This window comes from Oryx dammah, unplaced genomic scaffold (genome assembly GCF_014754425.2).
Source record: "Oryx dammah isolate SB20612 unplaced genomic scaffold, SCBI_Odam_1.1 HiC_scaffold_12, whole genome shotgun sequence".
Taxonomy (NCBI): domain Eukaryota; kingdom Metazoa; phylum Chordata; class Mammalia; order Artiodactyla; family Bovidae; genus Oryx; species Oryx dammah.
Window position 1 is genome coordinate 29,560,228 of NW_024070196.1, and position 18,762 is coordinate 29,578,989.

Here is an 18,762-nt window from a genome sequence, read left to right on the forward strand (position 1 = left end):
ATGAAAAGGAAATTCAACCTGAAAGAAGGGAGTAAAGGAAAAGTAAAGCAAACAAGTAGAAAACACAGAATAAGCTGGAAAATAAAATTTTTTAAAAAGTCGGAAAATAAATAGGACTGCAATGACAATGAAAATAAATCAGAAATGATAATAAGTGTAAACAAAGTAGACTACAGAGCTTATTACATTGGATTGAAAAAATTTAGCTATATAGTATATATAAGAGAAATGCCTGAAACGTACATTAAGACTGAAAGAGATAATTTTTAAAAATACTTAAGTTCAGCCAAAGCAAAATATATTTGAGTCTTTAGCTTCAAAATTAAGCTAAGAACTCCTTTATTTCTAAGAGGAAATTCTTACATTTAACCATATTTTTATCAACCATATTTTTATCCCTAAGGGAATAGTTTATATAATTTTCTTCCTCAAAGTTGGACTGCCAATGTATTAAAATATGTTAATTCTAATACTGTCAGATTGCTTTTTCATTTATACTCTATAGTCAGCAACACTTGAGAACGCCCTCCTCACGGTAGCACTATGACTTTTTTTTTAACCAATCTCTGATAAAAGGAAATTATTTTTTAGTCTTATATTTCTCCAACTTCAGATGTAGTGAGTATGTTCTGATTCATTTTATGGATTTTCTCCTTTGTGAATTATCTGTTCGTATCTTTTGTCTTTTTTTATTGGGTTGTCTTTTTCTTATTAACTGTGCAGTTTATGCCACAAATTATCTTCTCATCTCTTTAGACAGCAACCTCCAAATCAGTGTTGAATAACTGTGACAACAGGTATTCAATGGAATGGCTCCAATATTCTGATTATAAAAATCAGCAGGAAAAAAAAATTGTGTAACAGTCTATTATATTTAAGTAGTTTGATTTTATTCCTACTTTACCTTGAGTATTTCATTAAGAATGGCTGTCCCACCATCGAATATTCTTTTTCCTCATGTCACTCAGTCGTATCTCTTTGTGACTCCATGGACAGTGGCCCGCCAGACTCCTCTGTCCATAGGATTCTCCAGGCAAGAATACTGGAGTGGGTTGCCATGCCCTTCTCCAGGGGATCTTCCCAACCTGGGGATCGAACCTAGGTCTTGCAGATTGCCCGTGGATTCTCTACTGTCTGAGCCACCATTCCTCATGTTAATTGCATTGTTGAATTCTTCATTGTTAAAATGTTTATCATTAATATACAGATATTTTCAGATAAAGGTAGAGAAACGATGTACTTACCATTTAAAAAGTTAATTTTAAAAATTCAATTGCCTCCTCTTAAGTTTACTAAGTTATTTTAAATTAAGTAAATAAATCAATAAAGTAACATCACTATTTATTATTTTTTAATAAAATGCATTTGCAGAAATGTTTCATCACAAACTAGTGCTACAAAAATAAATATAAAACAAATATACATGTTTACATATGTTACTTATAACATAAATATACATTATTTACATGTTCAAAATTCAGAAACTCCAGCATGTTTTGTCCATGATTCTTAACATGTCTAAAGTAGGGAAAACAATAAAAAAGCACAAATATATCACACACCATCTATATTTTTGCTTCAAAAGACTGTTCAATACAACATAAACACAGTAATTTCAAGGGTATATGTTCTAAGAGCAAAGTTAGGTGTCCTATTTTAGTCTGTGACCACTACATTTTGTGACTCATGTTCCATTCTGCTTTGTTCTCTCATTGGAAGACAGACATCCTTTATGGTACAGATTAAAATTCTCTTTTACAGAAGGGCTTTCTGAAGAAGTTTTTTAAAATAAAAATGTCACTTTACTTGAAAGCCAACAAAAAAGTTATTTATTAAACATATCTAAAAGGAGCTTTAATCAATGAAAACTAAGAGTTGGATTAGAAAACATCAAAAGGATGGAAGAAAGACACTGTAATTTCTGTTTGATGTATTCTGGTAATTTTTCATTTTCTCCATACCTAAGTGAAGCAGAAGAGAAAAAGATAAAATCATAACTTAATCAGTTGGTTTGTATGAATACCAAAAGGCACAGTAGTTCTTCAATGGCAAAAGGCAGTGCAGAAAGATTATACAAAATTATTTATTAAGACACTAAAACATAGTCAATTTGTATCCTTTTAAAATAGATCAATTTCTAAACATATTTAAATAATAAAATAGATCAAAAAACTTGAACAGATTTTACATAAGCTGAAAATCTAGATTCCGCATTAAGTTGAAGACCCTAAAGAAAATACAAACTAAACACATTATAATAACATTTCCATTAAATATCAAAATTTTCCAAACTACCATATCAAGTAAAAATCTGAACTTCAATCTTTGAACATGGGTTCTACCCATTTTATACCTGTATCTTTCCACTTTCTAGAATATTTGGAAGACGTTGTTTTAACAAGACCCCTCAACCTGAGTTCTTTAAATGATGGTACTGCATATATACACACAAAAGCAGTTGGTAAACACCCACAAACTATGTTTAGCCCAAGTATTTCCTCCACAATAAGCACTTTTCATAAAGTAGCATGTTTCTATTGGCATCAATGGTACTCTGCCTCTTTTTAGTAAGTTATGGTTTGAAATGTGGAAACCAAACCACTGCTTTTTGTTGTTGTTGACAGATTTTTCTTTGTTAGTGTAAGTATTGTATTAGCCTGGCATATACCCTCATTCAGAATGAGTATATACATTCAAAAAATTCTTTTAATCATTAATCACTTTACATTGATACAGCCTTTCATTTGGGAAAAACAGTCTGGTTATCTATTAAAGATTTCTTCTTTCTGTGTTCTTTTATATAAACTAAGTATTAATACATTACTTAGAAGTTCATTACTTCTGAAAAGGGTCAACTCAGACTAAAGGAACAGTAAGGCTAAAGCAATCTAACCAACTGGTGTGGATAATACATTCCAGCCACCTTGCATTTCTGTAGATAATCATAAAATATGTATTAAAAAGACTGTGAGCTGCTTTGAATATATAACAGTTTAAATAATAAGATTAACTTTGTCAACGTGAAAAGAGTAACTTAAGTCATTTATTTCAGCATATAGAGAAAAAAAATTATAGCGAAGGGCTGAATCTCAACCAGTATTTTAAAACTTACCTAGTTGTTTGACCATCTGGTGATGTATAACTAATAGAAGACACTCCTGCCTGCACGACCAACTGGGACCCATCATTAAACTGAACCCACACAGCTCCACTAGTTAACTAGAAAAATAGTAAGCATGCAAAATTACTATATAGCAGAACATAAATTCTTAAAAGGCACTCATGTTTAACAGATTTTTCACATAGTTAAAAAATAACAACAAACCCTTCAGGTAACTACAAATTTGGGGCTGTGATGACAGCAACATTTGAGAATATCCATATTTTTTTCAGGTGATTCCTTTAACAGATAGGACATCAGAAATTAAATTTATTCTACATAAATCCTGTTTTCCATTAATTTCTACTAGGATGTCTGAACAAGTGTTTTTCCTTTCCCATAGTATTTCCAGCTAAGAACAGATTTAGAAAATTACCAAACAACACTTCCTTAGGTTACAATTTTCATATATTCTTTGTTCTTAGGCCATGAGAATTTTTGGTCTGCCTGAGAATGTTACGTCTTTGCTTTTGAAACTTGTTCCTTTAGTCACTAATACTTACAATGCGCCTGCCACTCCAAACAGAGTACAGGAATCCAACACTTGGGTTTACATCCAGATTCTGTCAACTAACTAGTAGGAATGTGCAAGTCAACCTATCCAGCATAAGCCATAATTTTACTATCTATGAAAGGAGGAGATGGCATCAACTTTACTAGGTTTGATTTTGGGAAATAATGTGACAGTGTATGTGAAAACATGGTACTACATGGAGGTACTCGACAAAGGCTGTGTTCCCTTCCCTTTACTTCCTACCTCTGTAAAGGACTAAGCTGTATTTTATTTCACTGGTAAGTAAAAATTCCATGTGCTATACTCAAAAGTCTCCAAAATTCAAGTTTTCAGATACCATGCACATATAGGTTTACACCTATGTAAAATTCTTTAAGTGTAGAACCAACTTTAAAATGCAAAAAATCTTTTCTGCCAAATCAAAGTTACTCTACTAATATAGATTACAAATACTTTCTAAAACTTAAAATGTCTTAAGGACATTCTCAAGTCCTAACGTTTAGCCATTATCATGACCTCTACTTGAAAGACAAAGGCCAAAAACAGGTCACCTAGGCCCTAGCAAGCAATTTGGTATCAACTAGTATCTAGAGTTTTCCAAGTATATACAAATTAAAAAATTTGAAAATTATTAATGACATACCCAATGCAAAAAAGGTATAAAAACTTTCTTGCAAACAGAAATCTTTATATTTTTTGGTCATTGTTAATCACTGCGGAAACCAAATTACTACATACTTAGAAAATTTACATGCCTAAAAGCTGCTTACCTGCGTAGCCCAACCAACATTTTTCACAAAAACAGACTTCAAAAGTTGTGCTGATTTAGGGAGACAATCTTTAAGACTTCTAGGAGAGCTGTTTGTTTCAGAAGCTGCACCCGTAAGGCCAAGTCCTTCATTTGTAACCACCTACAAACAGTAAAAGAAAGGAAGATATCATTCCTAAGCATTCCAGTATGTCAACCTTAGCAAAAGTAGATAATGACCAGATTTTCATTATCTTAATTTATAAAAAAGAAAAGATAAATTATCACATTATACAAAATAAATGCATAGGACAGGAAAAAAAATTCATTGTGGCAGACTTATTCATTTCCCCAAAGATATAATTTTTCATAGCTACAATTATAAATGGTTGTGAATACACACACACACATCTATTTCTTTAATCTTGTATTTTACTACATTGCTATATCATCTTCATTGGCATGATAGTTCATTTGGTAAAAATAAGTGTTTTTTTAACCATGACCCTATCATGGATATTAAGGAAGTTAATGATATTTACTAGCAAAAATAAAACTATATATATACATTAGTATATTTGGTGTTTTCCCTGAGTAGTCAAGTTAGGCCTCGCTGAGGTGCTTAAACTGAGAGCTGGAGGAGGAGAAAGAAAGCCATTAAAGGGTTCAGGAAAAGAATAGCAGGTCAAGTGAACAACATGGGAAAAGGCCCTGAGAGTGCTGGGGTAAAGTAGTTCAGGATGAGGCTAGACAAGTAGCTGGGTGGTAGTAAGACCACAGTCAGATGGTTTTAATTTTCTATCAGGGACATTAGGCAATCATTGAAGAGTTTAAAGTACAGAAGTGACATGTATTTACTTACAGGAGGATTAAGTACTGGTGCCTGTTTTGGAGAAGCAGCACTATTTACGACCATTCTGTTCAGAGATGGTGGCTCTCGCACTGGGTAGTTTGGATACACAGGAGGAGGAGGAGGTGTTAAGGCCTTAGGTGAACTAGTACTACTCGGTCTTCTGAAGGAGAAAGACATGTCAAATACATTCCCTTAAAGCTTTCAATTTACAGAAAACAGAAGAATGCTCATAATGTAAACACTAAACTTAAAAAAAATTTACACATTTTAGTCATATTTAATAAATTTTCAAACATTTACCTTCCTACGATTATGGGAAAAAAAGGAGCACTTCCACTTTTCTTTTCCTCTTCTGAAATTACGGATTCCAGTGCTAAACAAATACGGTGGCCCTGTTTTAAAAGAGTGCTTTCTGTCATTACTTCACCTATGTCATTTGTAATGTTAGTAACTGGTTAAGAAAAAACCTACTAAAAGTAGGTACATACCTCATTAGCATGGTTCATATACATTTTTACCTCCTCTTTTAAGCTATTAACTTCACTTTCACCTTTTAAGGTGTAAGATCTGCCAGTCTTTTCGATCACCTGAATTAAATCTTCTGTTTTGTGTATCTTTGCTCCTTAAAAAAAAAGCAGAAAATGCTTTATCATTTCTATAAATATTCATTATATGTATATGAATATATGTATATATATGGATATATATATTCATTATCATACTCCAGTATACAATAGCTCCTAGATCAAGGTATCATTTACATTTACTCATTGGCCATTAATAAAATGAGGCTCTCAAAGTAGTATTCCAATAAATATATGCCATTTTTTGGGTATATGTCCATTTAAGTCTAATAAGAAGTAGCATATCAATCAGAATGTTCATACACACACACACGTCCATTTAAGTTCTAATAAGAAGTAGCATATCAATCAGAATGTTGACACACCCCCACGCACACGCACACGCACACTGTGCTAGGAAATTCCCTGGTTCTCTAGTGGTTAGGATTTTGAGCTTGCTTTCCTGTGGCCTGGGTTTAGTCCCTGGTCTGGGAACTGGATTCCACAAGCGCATGGTGTGGGCAAAAAACAAGCGCATGGTGTGGGCAAAAAAAACACAACTGTGCTGAATTAAAAACACAAACCCACAATCACAAAGTTACAAGCTAAAGGGGAAAAAAATAACCATTTCTAAATGGCACTTACCATCATAAAACCAAACCTCAAAATCAGCACCAGGGGAATTCTCCATCAAAACACATTTAGCATATCTTGTAAAATAAGTAATTTTGGGAGATTTAGATCTTACAAGCTGTACAAATCTGGAAGCATATTGATATTTTCGCCAGTACTTTTCTAGGCAGACAAAAGAAAGAAATTACCTAATCTTAGGGAATGAAAATGTTGACATAAATTCAGTAACAGTCTTAATATTTACTTCTCTCAAAAATTTAAGTCAAAAGTTAATAATTCCATTACCCACGGTTAATAATCCTATTAAAAATAAAATATTTTCGGGATGGAAGTCTACTATTTTAATATAAAAATTTTTTAGAGATGGAAATAAAAATATTTGGGAGATGGAAGTCTACTATTTTAATGAAAACTAAAGACAGTATAATAAAATTCCCAAGATGTATGTAACAAAACCTGATGGATTAGTATCATGACTATTAAAAAAAAAATCTCTCTTTGAATCACTGACTCCTTATTAAAAGTAAGATAATGACTCTAGGGAAGTTTTAATAAATGAAAAGAGTTCTAAGATATCAGAACCAAATGACTGAGAAAAAGAAATGTAGCACTTTTTATATTAGTAAAGTACAGCATGCTAAATTTTTGTAGTTCCCTGTAACCGTGGTCATTTATGGGCTTCCCTGGTGGCTCACAGAGAAGGCAATGGCACCCCACTCCAGTACTCTTGCCTGGAAAATCGCATGGACAGAGCCTGGTGGGCTGCAGTCCATGGGGTCGCTAAGAGTTGGACACAACTGAGCGACTTCACTTTCACTTTTCACTTTCATGCACTGGAGAAGGGAATGGCAACCCACTCCAGTCTTCTTGCCTGGAGAATCCCAGGGATGGGGGAGCCTGGTGGGCTGCCATCTGTGGGGTCGCACAGAGTCGGACACTGAAGCGACTTAGCAGCAGCAGCAGTAGCAGCTGGTGTCTCAGATTGTAAAGAATCTGCCTGCAATGTGGAAGACCTGGGTTCAATTCCTGGATCAGGAAGATCCCCTGGAGGAGGGCATGGCAATCCACTCCAGCGGCTCTTGCCTGGAGAATCCCCATGGAAAGAGAAGCCTAGCAGGCTATAGTCCATGGGGTCACTCAGAGCTGGACATGACTGAAGTGACTAAGCAGCAGGAGCAGCAGTGGTCATTTATAGTATTTAACAGTCTTGTCTACCTGCTTTTATTCTAATAAGGTTAGGTTAGATAGGTCTTTCATTTGCTTTTAAGTCACCTTAGGGAAGTCTTACTACTCAGTGCTTAATTTTCTTTTTTTTTTTTTCTTTATTTATTTTTTCTTTTTCTTTTTTTTTTTTTCTTCTTCTTTCTTGTAACTCATTGCACCTTTGCTCTGTGCTTAATTTTCTAATTCATAAGATCCAGAAACTGAACTGGGAGTCAAATCTGGTTAACCACAATTACAAGGGATCATTATGTAGCACAGAAAGATTTCTAAAGTGAAAAACCAGACACTTCATGTTGAATTTATAACACTATTCTAGACAAACTGTAACTAAACAAATGTGCAAAGTATATTTGTGGACACATGACTAATATTCCAGAGTTAGTTTTTCCTTAAATAAAATAAAATTCCATTTTAATACAGAACATGCCTGAACACTGAATTAGTAAGGTACAGCACATCTCTCCAGATACAAAGTTGTAAGAACATAACTTGCAGCCCAAATGAAGTCAAGATATTTACAATTTACGATATCCACATGTATAGAGTTTATCTCTATGGATTTATATAAATCCATTATCTAAATTTATTCCCTGGTAAATTTACATACCTGGTAAATTATCAAAACTGTACCTACTGATATTATCAGTAGGTGAGGGTGGTCTATCAGCAAGAGGAAAACCTCTTCCATCATTTGGATAATAAATAGTGATCTGTCAAAAAATTTTAAAAATTCTAATTATATGCCATTAAGTTAAAGAACTATATTTTGTCACTAAAATTATAAAAAGAGCTCACATGAATATTAAATTTTATCTTTATTGAAAACACTAAATACTCTCTAAAAGTAATTTTTTCACTGTTTAAACTTAAACCTGAAGTTTAGATTTTGTTACTAGTTATAATTATTTTTTAAACCACGCTACTTTATTTATAGTATGCTATTTTACTTTTTGAATTCCATATATACTATCATATCAGGAAAAGTAATTTAAAAAATTGTTTTGTAATAGAATGAATGGAATGGTAAATACTTAAGTGATGAAGCTGCAAGATAATAAAAGTGAATCCACATTACCATACTCCCATCACTAGATATCTGAAGAACTTCTTTCACATATTCTTGAGATGCATAATCCTTCAGAAGCTCCACACATACCTCCTCTGAATCAAGTATGCTCACCTAAAAAAAAAAAAAAAAACACTAAAATCAACAACAATTATTTATCAGGACATTCTGACACATATATTAGTGAAGAGCAAAGTACTTAACCATGGCAGAAACAAAAAAAATTAAAATAGCTGCTTCACTGCAATAGTCTAGATCACAGGTGTATTTGAGCACAACTGTGAAACATAAGGAGTAAAGGTAAGATGGTATAATGAGGTGTGAAATAACCAGTGAGCAGAAAGGAAGCAGAAGGTAGGGGGTAGAATTTAAGGGCTTTGTAAAGAATAGCACTCCAATTAAAGGCAAGACTGGGTGAAATGGAAAACAAGAGATGAATAGGGAATTAAAAAATAAAAATCACTATTCCCAATACACACAACATTAAAAAAAAATCCTCTACTTATTTTTCATATTCCTGTTAAAACATCAATAGTTTGAGATGTTTAAAAAGTTATATTTTCTAGTTTATCTTTTTGAGACTGGATTAAATGTAGAAACAATGAAAACAAAAGATAATACTATATTAATTTAGTGATTAGGATTGTGGATAATATTTAACACAGCATTTGGCCAGTATTACTTCTAAATGTTTTTCATTATCAATAATTTAAAGTTTGTATCAGTTCACCATTCTTAAAGTATCCAGAAGAAAACAACAGCTATTGTTGCATAAACATGCAATCTCTTTTCTCTTATGTGAGTTTATCAAGTACATATAAAAATGCAGGGACATTATAGGGAACTGAAAAGATACCATGCTTGATACCAGAAACCATATACTCAAGGAAATCATACAGTGATTTAGAAAAATAACAGACATACCACGGCCTTTTTGGTTTTCTGTCGGATTGGTTTTAACCTATAAGCAGTCAAAGGAGATGTAATGCTTCGTAATGTACGCTTCTGATAGATCAACGGTGGCTCTACACCCCTAGTCTTGCTTTGTTCAGAAGAAGGATCTAAGCCAAAAATAGATTCTTGTTGAATTATTTCAGGTTTAGTGTGATATGCAGTCATATATTTCATGGTATTCAAATGTTTCACAGAACGTGCATTATCAGAAGTATTGGGCTCCTTTTGGCTCTTGTATCAGTCTAGGCATTTCCTGATGTGTGCTAGAAATCTGGGCGGCCCTGGAAATCTCTCTTTGGGCTAATACTGTTGTGCTCAGTAGTTTCTCTTAAATGAGCTACAATATACATAAAATAAAGCAACTTAGTGAATAATTAAAGTCAAGTCTACACAAAACAATGTCATGCTGGTTACAACAGCATACTTTTTTGCGAAGAGCAAAAGAAATTTAGTTTAAAAAAAACCAAACTCATAATTTTTCAGTTTAAGATATGGCATAAGAGACTTCCTGGCAGCCCAGCCATTAGGAATTGGTGCTTTCACAGCTGAGGGCCCAGGCTCAACTCCTGGTCCGGGAATTAAGATCCTACAAGCCATGCAGTGCGGCCACAAAAAGAGAAAAAGATATGGCATAATAAAATAGTGACTTAAAAAAAAAAAAGATAGTGACTTTAAAAGGATATTTTAAGCTAGCCTGCAAAAGAATACCTTTAAGTCTAAGACTAAGAAAGAAAAGATACCAATATGAAATTAATTTTTCAATCAAAGCAAAACTGCTGCTGCTGCTAATTCGTTTCAGTCGTGTCCGACTCTGAGCGACCCCATAGATGGCAGCCCCCCAGGCTCCCCCTAGTCACCTACTAATGCTAAACAAGCAACTGCCAATGCTGCAATAAATACAGATTTGAGAGGAGTTCCCAAATAATCATTCCACATAACATGTAAGCTAAGGACTATTTCATTTTTACTTACAAAATATGCAACTAAAGCCAAAACACACTAAAATATACAAAATGGCTTTAATATCATTAATACCTAATATTACAAATGTTATCTGTAGCTACATTTCTAAAAAAAGCTCTTGTTGAACTTTACCTATTTAAATTTTATATATCAACAGTTCTAGAGTTCACATGGAGACATTGTTTTTTAAAAAGCCCTTAAAATGATGAGAGCATATAAAACTTCGTAAGGCAATTTTTCTAATGCTAAATCTAAAAATCTGCATCTCAGTTTTCCCCTTAAATGACTTTTACATGCTTTCCCCTCCTCACTACCATTATAATAGGAAATATCTTATATCAAATAATATACTTTAAAATTGCAGCAGCACTACTAGAGTATTATAAACAAGGTTACCCCAGACATGTCCATGTTACCAAATAAGAAGTATGTATAAACACAGTAGAAGGTTAAGTAAAAAATTTAAGCACAGGGCAGTTTTATAGTTTAAAACACATAAGGTTGAATTATCAGCTTTAACAAGTAAACATGAGACGATTAATTATCTTTTGGGATCTTGAAAATAATAGACACACACAAAAATAGACTTGTGGTGACAAAACAACTCTACTTAAATTACACCCATATATTATGTACTTTGTCTGAAGTAATATGATACTTAGTAAAAAATTATCTTCCCCTCTCCATATGTTTCTTCCATATGTTTCTTTTTTATTCTCACTTTTCCCCATAATTATTTTCCAACCCACTTCTGTGAATCTAGCATGTTCATTAAGGAGAAATGTTTAATCTTCAAACTCTGGGTCTATAAATGAAATAATGACTTAATTAGGTTTTAGTAGCTGTGTAGTGTTATGCAAAGTCCCACTGGTATACTATGATATCCATACCCCCTTATAGTCAAAAATAAAATCAACCATCTTTTGATTATTTTATAGGCACTGATATAGGTACTTATTAGAGAGAGACTGTGAGAGCAGAGGGGTTTGGAGACTAAAGTCTCTGAGCCAGACTGTGTGGGTTGGACTCATGTCTATTTATGGGCAGTTGTGGCTTGGCAATTAAGCTTTGTGCACTATAACTTCCTCATTTGTAAGACAGGACTAATAATAGTATCTTCTTCATATAGTTTTTGTGAGAATTTAAAAAGTTAACAATATATGTTAAGCATTAAGGACAGTGGTTGATAGAGTAAATACTCAAAATGTATTGTTATTACTATAACTAAGTTTATTCAAAATGCCATTATTTCCTTAAGAAAATCCAAAGAGAAAACGGCAATGCTTGCTAAGTGGCCAAATTATTAATATTTTATTAAACAGTCCATTAAAAACTCACCATTTATTTGCAGATTCCCAAACCATTGTTGCACTGTTTCAGTCTGAGGTGTCTGGTCAGGAAATGGAAAGGGAGTTTTTCCTGGACAAAGATGATTGGAGCTAAAGAAAGAAAAAAAATTTTCCATAAACTAATAAAAAATTATCTGATAATAACTTTGTAAAATAAAAATACTTTAAAAAGAGAGATTTCTTTTGATATGAACACCTAAAAACTTTTAGATTAATAGTAGAACTCAATATTTACATAACTAAATTGTCTCTACGAAGCTAAATTCCCATGCCAAAATGCCCATGGCATTATGACACTATTTCTATATGGCTACTATCCTCTTGTAATTTAAGAATAAAAATCAGAGGGGAAAAAAAACCAAACACTAGTCACTAAAAACCTAGTCTTCACGTGAGAAGCAGGTAATAGTATGATTCCTCATCACTTAAGCTCAGAATGATGCTAAAGCTGAAACTCCAGTACTTTGGCCACCTCATGTGAAGAGTTGACTCACTGGAAAAGACTTTGATGCTGGGAGGGATTGGGGGTAGGAGAAGGGGACGACAGAGGATGAGGTGGCTGGATGGCATCACTGACTTGATGGACATGAATCCAAGTGAACTCCGGGAGTTGGTGATGGACAGGGAAGCCTGGCGTGCTGCGATTCATGGGGTCGCAAAGAGTCGGACACGACTGAGTGACTGAACTGAACTGAACTCTATTTGTGTGTGTGTTTATGTATGGTTACTGTTAAAAGTACTTTAGGGATCACACACGTTTAAAATATGATACACTGCACTGGAGACCTGCTTCATATAAAATTAAACATGACACTAAAAATTAAGTATTAAACACCTACTACAGATACATCCATGAGCACATATACTCATTCTAATTCTTAACCACAATTCAAAATTATCATTCTGATTTTCTATTAAAAAATAGAAATCATAGTTAAGAAGTGCCCCAGGAATATCTGATAGGGTTAGAAAAAAGATACCCCCAACCTTAGTTACAAGCAGCTTCATGTTTGTGATAATACAATGCTTATCTAAAAGTAAAATGCTTTTGATAGAATTATTCTTACAGTGCTTGATTGTTATCAGGTCCTTCAAAAGATCCAGAACTATTGGATGTCTTTTCCTTAAAAAAGTGAAAAATATTAGCATCGTTGTTTGTGGGTGAATATCTTTCATGTTCCTCCACTCCTGATTGTTTGGATTTTGAAAGCATTTCTGCTGAGTAACATCGTTCCATTGTATATGTTTTCACTCGAGACTGACCATGAGAAGTCTCAGATCTATCAGAGGAATGGGCTCTACGAAGGTATCGAGAATGTGGCCTTTCTTCTGCCTCTTGGATTACTCTTCCCCTTCCACTATTACTGGTTTCTTGTTCTTGATTGCCCCATGAAGTATAAAAGCTGCTTCCATCTCCTGAAGAAGAAAAATCACTTGGATTTTTATTCTTTGGAAATATAGTCATTTTATTTGGGAGTGGCTGTTCAATCAAAAGTCGTCTTCTGTCAAATAAACTACCACTTATACTGGTACTGGAAGAAGCTGTAATTGCTGTAGAAATTGTGGCATGTCCACTATCAATCGAGTCTTCTACAGTTCCTAAATCCTTACTTTTTTTTGAAGAATTTCGGGACATAAAAGGATGATCTAATACTGAAGACAGACTTAAACGATCTGCTGGATTTCTACGAAGTAACTGGTGAATGAGGTCCCTGGCTTCTCTTGACAAAAAAGTTGGCATTTCATAATCTGCCAATACTACTTTATTTAATGTGTTCTTGACCGTGTCAGTGTCAAAAGGCGGTCTCCCAATAAGTAATGTATAAAACATACAGCCCAAGGACCAAATATCAGATTCAAGTCCATGTGCACTTCGAGTTGCAATTTCTGGAGAAATGTAATTAGGAGTTCCACATAACGTATAGTGCTTTTCATGTGGCATTTTCAACTGAGTTGCCAGCCCAAAATCAGCAATCTTGATGTTCATATTACGTGTAAGTAAGAGGTTAGAAAGTGTGAGGTCCCGGTGTAATATACCATGTGAATGGAGATATAACATTCCTGTGATGATTTGGTGCATGAAGTGTCGAGCTGTTAGAATGCAAAAAATAAAAGTTACAACTTAGAAAATCTGAAGATTCAGTATTTAGAATACACGATGAAACCCAAGTACATAAGCTAATATTACAATTAGTGAACTGATTTGTGGCTTAGTTTCACCAACCAAAATACCACTCTGTTAATTTTTTTTTTCCCACTCTGATAATTTTATAATATTCTTTAATATTTCCCTTTAAGACATCTAGGCACTCCTTTTAATCTTTGTCCTTTACAACTGATGAGTTTTCTAATACAGTTAAGGGATGCTTACTTTTATTAAGAATTGAGAATGACTGGAGTTAAACTAGGGTAACCAGAAGTCCACAGAAATTAAGAGAAAATATTTATAATTAAACAAAAAATTCACAAATACGCTCAAATTTTAAAAAAGAGAAAAGCAACCTAAAGTTCCTTTGATGTCCCCATGTTCTGCACGCATACTCAGTCGTGTCTGACTCTTTGCGACCTCATGAACTGTAGCCCATCAGGCTCTTCTGTCCATGGGATTTGGTTGCCATTTCCTTCTCCAGGAGAGCTTCTTGACCAAGGGATTGAACCCACATCACCTGCATCTCCTTGATTAGCATGTGGATTCTTTACCACTTCACCACCTGGGAACTGGCCAACTATACTTTCTTTTCTGTGAACAGTTTCCTTATATCCCTCATCCATTTTCCTATTCAATTGTCTTTTTCTTTTTAGGCATGCCTTTTCTTTTTTGATCACACTGGGTCTTGGCTGCTGTGTGAGGCCTTTCTCTAGTTGCAGCGAGCAGGGGCTACTCTTCACTGCATGGTGCACGGGCTTCTCACTGTGTGTGCAGAACAGAGGCTCGAGGCACACGGGTTTCAGTAGTTGTGGCACATGGCTCAGTAGTTTCAGATGGCTGGCTCTAGAGCACAAGCTTAGTCTCTCCTTGCCATGTGGAATCTTCTGGGTCAGGGATTGAACCTATGTCCCCTGCACTGGCAGGGGGACTCTTAACCACTGTACCACCAGGGAAGTCCAGGCATGCCTTATATTTTAAATATTAATTGGCCAGCCATTTATTTTATAAATATTTTCTTCCTATCTTTAACTTTGAAATTTGTTGAAGTTGCTCAGTCGTGTCTGACTCTTTGTGACCCCGTGCACTACCAGGGGTAGCCTACCAGGCTCCTCGGTCCATGGGATCTTCCAGGCAAGAATACTGGAGTGGGTTGCCATTTCCTTCTCCAGGGGATCTTTCTGACTCGGGGATCAAACCCGGGTCTCCTGCATTGTAGGCAGACGCTTTACCGTTTGAGCTACCAGGAAATTTGTTGACAGTATCTTTTGTCATATACAATCTTGGTTTTAATTAAATTGGTAATTCATCTCCTTCCAATTTTTGTAAGCTATGTCTTATATAAGAAGACCCTACTATATAAGAAAACCCTACAGTATTATGAAAAAATACAGTATTCATCATCAATATGCATATAAATTTATTTTCAATTTGTAAAATGTTCTTACTTTCAATCTAAGGATATAAACATTTCCCTGATTCTTAATATGTGTGACCAAATTGCTTTCTAAATGGGTTAAATATAGAATCAAATGGACAAAAAGCCTGTCAACAACCATCTTTCTTAGATTTCAATCTAGCCTGCAATCTCAGTTAGCAGGGTAAGATATTTGAAAACAATCATTTCTGGAACTTCCTTGGTGGTCCAGTGGGTAAGACTCCAAGCTCCCAAATCAGGGGGCCCAGGGTTCAATCCCTGCTTGGGCAACTAGATCCTGCATGCATGCCACAGCTGAGTCTGCAAGCCTCAATGAAGATTCTGGGAGCTGCAACTAAGATGCAGCACAGCCTAAATAAATAAATAGACAGATAGAAAACAATCATTTGTGTGATGATACAAGGACCTTACTTGGTCCTGATCTGAAATATAAAAATGTTACCTCTAAGAAACTGTGGAAGCTGAAACTGACAATGTGTTTGATAGTAAGGAACTATTAGGTGTGATAGTGACTTTGTGCTTACTTTTTTTTTTTTTAAAGTCAGTCTCAATTAGAGATAAAAAGATGTCTATGATTTGCTTCAAAATACTCTGGGGCACTGGGGGAATAATAAGAGTAAGATGAAACTATTTGACCATGAGTTGATAGTTTTGAAAGATGATTGTTAAGTTCATAGGGGCTCATTATATTACTCTCTCAGTTTAAATGTTTGACATTTTCTACAGCAAATGGTTTCAGCAGGTACTTGTGTTTGACTTAGAAACTACTTTATAGTCATCAAGAGCATTTTTTCTAAAAAACTTTTCTAGATGTCAAAGGATACACATTAAACTGTGACCAATGATTTAAAATGTTGTTTTTAAAAGAAGGATAGTAAATTTCTCCTACTTTATTTCTGTAACACTTAAATTATTCACACGAATTAACAGCTGTTTAAAGTTTGGTGGGGGGGTGAACAGTCTCCTTTTGTAGCCTAAAGTAATAATTGAAACAGTTTTACTAAATATTACAAAACAGTATATTCTTCAAAACTACAAAAAGTAAAACTCATATCTACCAAAAAAAATTTTTTTAAGGAAAAAAAAGAAGTATGGCTTACCTTCATTTTCTGAGAATGGTTTCCTTCTATTTTTTAAATACCTGTTCATTTCTCCATTATGGCACATTTCTAATACTAGGTACACATAATTGTTATCTTCAAAATAGTTATACAGCTGAAATGTAAAAGGGTGTAATAAATTATAATAGAGAAAAATTCCATGTCCTTGGCCACTTTTATAAAATGTGTATCTTACCTCCAAGATAGAAGGATGTTTCAATTGGCAATGTATTTTCACTTCATTTTGGACTCTCTGTACCATTCCAGCTTTGTACATGGCTTTCTTATCTATCTAAAATAACATGAGAGTTTTAAACATTCATGATAAACTTTCAAATGTGAATTTGTCATGTTAACTTTGAAAAAACAAAATATACTTTGAAACATTCTTTAGTCCTTTTATCTACTTTTTAGATCAATTTATTCTGTTGTCTGTTTTCCCCATGCACCCAGCAGAGTGCTTGACGGAATGAACATTCAATAAGTTTCTCTAATGCATTCCAATATACTCTATCAACTTAAAGAATTTATAGCTCAACTATCGAATCTATGATAACAACAACAACACAAATTTAGCAAAGTTTTAAAAGAAAACTTCCCTTTCCTTTTTCTACTGGTTTAGGTGTTTCTTAGCTTATATTAGACTGACTCCTAACAATCAAGAATAGTATTTTAGCTTGTTACAGTGCAAAACAGAATTATGCACAAGGGTATTCTTCTTATAAACAAATTATTATTTGTTCTTTGATTTCTACCAATTACTCCAAGTATGCATAATTAGAACAGATACCAGATCTAATGAACATTAGTAAAGATAAGGCATTTATTTAAGATATCCTTCAATTCACCTGTTGGCATTACCGTATTTTGTTTAAGCAATGGGCTTTTTACACCATAAAGAAAAGGCTGGCAGGTAAGGAGTTTCTAACATCTCAAGTAGCAAACCTCTCTAGTTATCTGCAAAGTAGAAGTGAGAAACCGATTAATATATTCTTACCATTTTGATTGCAACTTCCAAACCAGTGTGAATGGACTCAGCTCTATAAACACCAGCAAATGATCCTTTACCAAGCAGATTTCCAACTCTAAAATCCTTAAAAGTTAAAATTAAAGAATACGTGTGATGATTTCCAGAAGTAGAAAGGAAGAGAAATAGGAATGGGCTGGAAAGGATAAACAGGATCGAAAGGAGAATTTGCATTTAAAATTCAAGCAGGTATTACACCTCAATACAGCTGGTGTCTGGGGTAGACAACATGTTGACGGCTTGTGTTGTCTGTGAGCTTCCAGGCTGGTTTCTAGATACAGCACCCTAATGATCTGGTTCCTTAGCCTCACCAACCTCCTCCCTCCTCCCACCTCCAGCCAACCCCTGAGAGCTAAGGGCTGGAACGGAATCCCGCCGCAGCTCCCGCCAGAGGTAACCGCCATTCCCCTGGAGAAGGGGGAGACACCCTAGCCCTGCTTTAGCGCGGCAGCTCCGGCGGGATCGCTGACCAGGGGGGCGCGGTATCTACGGACAGAAGGGCGGGGCCACAAGGGGCTCACCTGTCCCACCGCCGCCGCATCTCCGAGGGGCGGGCCGCTCCGCCCCCAAACAGCCCGGCCCGGGTTTGGGACCCTCCCCAGGCACTTCGGAGCCAGCCCTGCAGCTGTTAGCTTCGACTTATCCCCTTCCTGCCAGGGTCTCGAGACCCGGCACTCCGACTCCCGCCCGCCCTACTCGGGACTGCCGAGTCTTTTCACCTCGATCTTTTCTCCGATGCAGGTCGCCATATTTCCAGGCCGCGGCCCGTGCTCCCCGGATCAGCCCAGCTCACGCAGTTCCTTCGAGGCAGCACTCCAAGCAGCCAGCGGGTCTTGGCGCCCATCAGGCTCGGCTCTCTAGGCCGCCGCTCTTTGCGACGACAGCACAGCCTCCGAAAGGTCTACCGGGCACCTTCTGAGGCCTGGGCGGCGCCTCCGCGCTCCCATTTTGAAAAACTCGCGCCGGTGGCTGTCCTCAGAGGTTGGAGGTGACGTAAGGAGGCGGGTCGCTCGGGAGAGGCTGA

At 35.4% G+C, this 18,762-nt stretch overlaps 1 protein-coding gene across 3 annotated transcripts; it reads right to left on the reverse strand.

Moving 5' to 3' along the window:
* Positions 1-318: 318 nt before the first annotated feature.
* On the reverse strand, positions 319-18,733 carry PLK4 (polo like kinase 4). 3 transcript variants are annotated; one of them, XM_040250518.1, is made up of 16 exons: positions 18,458-18,733; positions 17,709-17,804; positions 16,908-17,003; positions 16,712-16,826; positions 13,095-14,118; positions 12,017-12,117; positions 9,686-9,822; positions 8,771-8,875; positions 8,303-8,405; positions 6,484-6,633; positions 5,764-5,897; positions 5,576-5,667; positions 5,285-5,435; positions 4,445-4,585; positions 3,113-3,219; positions 319-1,961 (listed from the first exon to the last, which is right to left on the reverse strand). In XM_040250518.1, exons 1-16 carry the CDS (start codon positions 18,485-18,487, stop codon positions 1,859-1,861), a joined length of 2,685 nt encoding a protein of 894 aa, XP_040106452.1. In that variant the 5' UTR covers positions 18,488-18,733; the 3' UTR covers positions 319-1,858. The 3 variants fall into 3 exon arrangements, with proteins under 3 accessions (XP_040106452.1, XP_040106449.1, XP_040106450.1); XM_040250515.1 differs by having other exon boundaries at positions 16,712-17,003; positions 18,458-18,727; XM_040250516.1 differs by having other exon boundaries at positions 5,285-5,432; positions 16,712-17,003; positions 18,458-18,653.
* Between the last annotated feature and the right edge of the window lie 29 nt (positions 18,734-18,762).